The 4872-nt window shown below is 27.5% G+C and overlaps 1 protein-coding gene across 1 annotated transcript; it reads right to left on the bottom strand.

Annotated features, from left to right (window-relative positions):
• LOC124934755 (increased DNA methylation 1-like) lies at positions 1-2113 on the bottom strand. Its single transcript, XM_047475264.1, has 8 exons — positions 1619-2113; positions 1416-1524; positions 1255-1322; positions 839-1077; positions 624-710; positions 434-533; positions 155-337; positions 1-63 (listed from the first exon to the last, which is right to left on the bottom strand). The coding sequence occupies exons 1-8, from the start codon at positions 2111-2113 to the stop codon at positions 1-3; spliced, it is 1344 nt and encodes a 447-aa protein (XP_047331220.1).
• Positions 2114-4872: the final 2759 nt, after the last annotated feature.

The raw sequence follows: 4872 nt of genomic DNA, 5'->3' as shown, positions 1-4872 counted from the left end.
TTAAGCTCTATGTTCTTCAAGTATATCGTCTGAGTTACATGGCGATGCCTTTCTTTCATTTGTCTGCAAAACAATATAGGCTTAGTTAGAGCATGGAACACTAAGACAATGCACATATGTGCACAAATAAAAATAATAAAGAGCTTGTGAAAACCTGAATAGGGGTTAATCTCTTGTATAATCTAACAGTATCATGGAACATCAATGCATTTCTATGCATTAGATCCTCTGTTAATGAACTCCCAATCTCCTTAAATCCATATCTTGCCATCCACACACCAACCATTTCTTTGGTGGATAGAATAACCAAGTTCTCCACATTAAGATGATTAAGAGTCTGAAGTGAGAAAATAGTCATGTGATGAGATGTTTACCAAAACAAATATAGATTATAATAACATATAGTAATAATTTAAAATAATAAATTACTCACCGATTCAATTTCAGTCATTAATTTTCTGCACATTCCTTGATTGCGATAGTTTTCACATGTTGCAATTAGGGGGATCTCAGCAAACTTGGTCCCATTAACTCTACAAAACCATGAGACATTTGCACATAACTATTCATCTAGAATATAAGATATCTCAAAATAAATGAATAAACATATAAACAAAAAGTACTTGAGACATGCGACTGAAATAATCATGCCATCCTTCTCCAAAACAGCAGTATAAAATCCTCTAAAATCGATTACAGAGAAATGTGACCTGAGAAGGAAAAAAATAACTCATATTATGCATGACACATAGGAGTGATAAGGTTGAATGTTCAAGTTGATGAAATATAACAGATTTATTTTAATAAATAACCAGAAAAACTCTATGAAAGTTCTTACTCTTGATTAAAAATAAAGTGATCAATCAAGTTGATACTTGTGTGACCAACATTAGTAGATTGAAAGCAATCTTCCATTAGTCTCTTTGCTATTGCAAGGTTTGCATGACCAACAATATACCGATACACCTCATCAAACGTAGCTCCAAACTCTTGGTGAATTCGATGGAGTAAAGTCATTGAATATCCATCGCCAAGCTCATTTTTAACCGCAACTCTAGTCACTAGTTCTTGATATACCTTTTGAGCCAAAATAACAAATATTTACAACTCAATGTACAATGTATATATATATATATATATATATATATATATATATATATATATATATATATATGGAAGATAATTTAAGTCAAATTTCATTGAATATAACAAAAGGGAAATAAAAACAACCTTTCTACATTTGTGATCACATACTGGTGTACATGTGATGTTCAAATATGTAGGCTTTCCAGTCCTCCTTTCTTGAAAGCATTTCCAATGATCTAAAACCAATATACAACAATATTATATTTTATATATCATATAAAGAAAATGCAATTTGAGTAGTTCTGAAATTTCCAAATATTTTAACTTACAACGCTTTTCACATTGCGAACATGGGATCAAACATTCTTTGTTTGTAGAAGGCTTCCCACAAAATTTGCAAATGCAATAGGGGCATAACCAATTTCCTTCTACAACATCCTGCTTAAAATTCACAAGTAATTCACTTTAAGTAAACACTTTTCCTAAGCTATTAATAGACAAACGACATAAATATTACATTTTAATAAGTTACCTTTACACCAACACAGCCTAGGTGATAAGTTGAAACACAATTGGCACAACTTAGCAAATCCCCTCCATTTGTGCAGATAACACATGCAGCATCGTACCCATCAATTGTTTTGTTTCTTCGCTCTATTTCATTGTGCTCAAGTAATTTAATTCCTTTTTGGGTTATATCCCAAACTTCAACCATGTAGTCCATTAATGAAATTTGAAGCTCATTACAAATGTTTGCAAATGGTCGGTTTTGGCCTCCACAACCCGCATGTGCTTGAAATTCCATTACGGTTAGTATTTGAGAGCAACAATGGCATAAGATGCCATGACCTTTGATTGTTCCCTCTAGTACAGGTCTATCATTCCTTTTTTTTATATATCGAACAATCGTGTTCTCTTGAATTATTTTGTTATAAACCAACCAAGCAAGTATTGTTCTTATAAGAGGATACCTTGAAGTTTCACTTGATTGACCCCCACTACTCATAGATCTTGGATTTAGACCCATTGTGATTCTTGTTACTCTTGGGAAGTGTTGCTTTTGTGCAGCCTCAATAAGTTTTAAGTAGAGAATACTTTTGATCCAAATTAAACTACCTGTTCAAAGAATGCAAAAACAATTATTATTCCTTGTTTATTAACACATCTATTTTCTAAATATATATAAAAGGAAACATTACTCTTAGATATTTTCTCCAACAATTATTAAATCAAAAAAGTTCTATCTCTAACACTATCAAAATTAAAAGGGTACAAAGAAAATTGAAAAACCTAATGTTCTTATTAACAAATCCCTTCTTTTTGCAAAAACATTATCCTTTTTCTTTTAGATCTCACAATGAAGAAGGCAGAAAATAGAAAATTACTGACTGGAAAAATCAAGATTTGACTAACCGTTTGTTTCAATGCTTCCTCGTCACCACTGTTCACAATACTTCTCTATGTGTTTGATAAGTTCTTAGAATGTTCTAAATTTATATGAGGGGCCTAGATTTACAAAATCATAATATTTTATTATCATTAATGAAATCTTGTTATAGATTTACAAAATCATAATATTTTATTATCATTAATGAAATCTGGTTATAGATTTACAAAATCAAAATATTTTATTATCATTAATGAAATTTGGTTATAGATTTACAAAATGAAAATATTTTATTATCATTAATATGAAATCTGGTTATAGATTTACAAAATCAAGGTATTTAAATTTTTACTTTTTGAAAGAAATATTATTATTATTATATACCTTTCTAATTACTAGGAGTCCACTGCCTTCCTTGCCAATAAAGCATTTTTTTTTTTTAAATGAACGGTTATCACTTGAACATATACATAATTTATAAATAAGAAGGTTATCACTTGAACATATACATAATTTATAAATAAGAAAATGTCAATTTTACGCACCAACTTATAAGAAGGTGTCAAATTTACTTATTAAGTATTAAAATTTTATTTATATATACTAACTTGTCAAAAAGTGTTAATTTTATTTAAAATAACGGAAATGTTAAACACCGTTAATTTTTTTGCCACATGTAATATTACTTTAATTATTACTTTGCCACATGCAAATGTCAATTGATATTACTTTAATTATTTTTCAATTTAAACAAAACATTAAATCTTTCTTTATCCATTTTTTTCTCTCTCTTTATCTCACAATTATCCATTTTCTTCTAACTTTTCTCTCTCCATCTTCATCTCTATCTCTAATATGCATAGAGATTGTATAGACAGATTACTTTTCCTAAAATGAAATTAATTAATGAAACTGAGGCTTATCCTTGTAGGCAGTTCATTCGACATCTATCCCTCTACACATCATATTATCGTATATCATTTTATCCCTACTTTTAATTCAAATGGAAAGAAATCTCTTTATATTATAAACCAAAAATAAATTATATCAAATTGAGTCTTTATATCTAACTAAACAGATTAACTTCAAAACAACCCCAAAAAATTATAAAATTAAGAATTGAACTACAACCGATTCAACTAAAATGACATTACATGATTCAAAATTAATAGATTATATTAAATTGACAGTAAATTTTTGTCACACATAATTCATTTTGAATCATGTAATGTCATTTTAGTTGAACTTGTTGTAGTTCAATTCTTAATTTTACAATTTTTTTGGATAGTTATAAAGACTCAATTTAATATAAATTATTTTTGATTTATAATATAAAGAGATTGTGTTTATATCTCCATTTGAATTAAAAGTAGGGATAAAGGTTGAATGAACTGATTACAAGGATAGTGCCTCAATTTCATTTTAGGAAGGGACTTGTCTACACAATCCCTATGCATATTAGAGAGGAGATGAAGAGGGAAAAGTTAAGAAGAAAAATAAATAGTTGTGGGATAAAGAGAGAAATAATGGACAAGGACAATTTTTAATGTTTTGTTTGAATGAAAAAATAATCAAAGTAATGACAATATAAAAATAAATAAAAAATATGTGGATATTATATTTGGCAAAAATTTTGACGGTGTTTAACATTTCCGTTATTTCAAATAAATTTGACATTTTTTTACAAGTTAATAGGTATAAATAGAATTTTGATACTTAATAAGTAAATTTGACATCTTCTTACAACTTGGGGTGTACAATTGGCATTCTTTCCATTTATAAATGGGAAAAATGTTTTCATTTGGAAGAACTATAATATAGACATGTCTCGAAAATTATAATAAGATAATTCATTAAAACTTAAAATAAAATTCAAATTTAGTCAACCTATAGAACGTTATACTTTTTGACATTAAAGTGAACAATATCAAAAATATTATATGAAAAATATGTCATTGAGGAGAAGGAAATTTTAGACAAAAATGTCATCCTAAATTTTATTGAATATTTTAAGAAATGCAATATAATATTAGTTACATTATGACTTCTATTTAGAACCCACGTTATCACAACTCTCTTTCTTCTTGATATGTTTTTCTTACTTTATATTTTGTTAAAAGTTGAAGTAACCTTTATGGATGAAATGAAAATAAATTAATAAAAAAATAAACTTAAAACTAAATCCATATATAATTATTTACTTTGTCAATCCTATATTAATATGAAAAAATAGTAGTAAAACATTATATATATTTATTTATTTGAATTAAGGAGAATTAGCTAGCATGACATTTAATCATGGAGTTTCATTAGTTCGTACCTTTGTCTCTTTTAAGAATTATCAAAATCAACATTCCAATTTAAACCCAATTTGAGTTCTTATACGATTTAGATTGATA

The sequence above is a fragment of the Impatiens glandulifera genome, chromosome 4 (genome assembly GCF_907164915.1).
Source record: "Impatiens glandulifera chromosome 4, dImpGla2.1, whole genome shotgun sequence".
Classification (NCBI taxonomy): Eukaryota; Viridiplantae; Streptophyta; class Magnoliopsida; order Ericales; family Balsaminaceae; genus Impatiens; species Impatiens glandulifera.
The sequence above is the reverse complement of the archived record's forward strand: the minus strand, read 5'-3'. Positions and strand labels throughout refer to the sequence as shown.

Excerpts from the sequence above, each read along its gene's own strand:
- LOC124934755 (XM_047475264.1), bottom strand. The coding sequence starts at position 2,113 with ATGGGTCTAAATCCAAGATCTATGAGTAGTGGGGGTCAATCAAGTGAA. Across the intron at positions 711-838 it reads CACTTTATTTTTAATCAAGA|GTCACATTTCTCTGTAATCG; the intron begins GTAAGAACTTTC and ends TTTCCTTCTCAG. Across the intron at positions 534-623 it reads ATTTCAGTCGCATGTCTCAA|AGTTAATGGGACCAAGTTTG; the intron begins GTACTTTTTGTT and ends ATGGTTTTGTAG.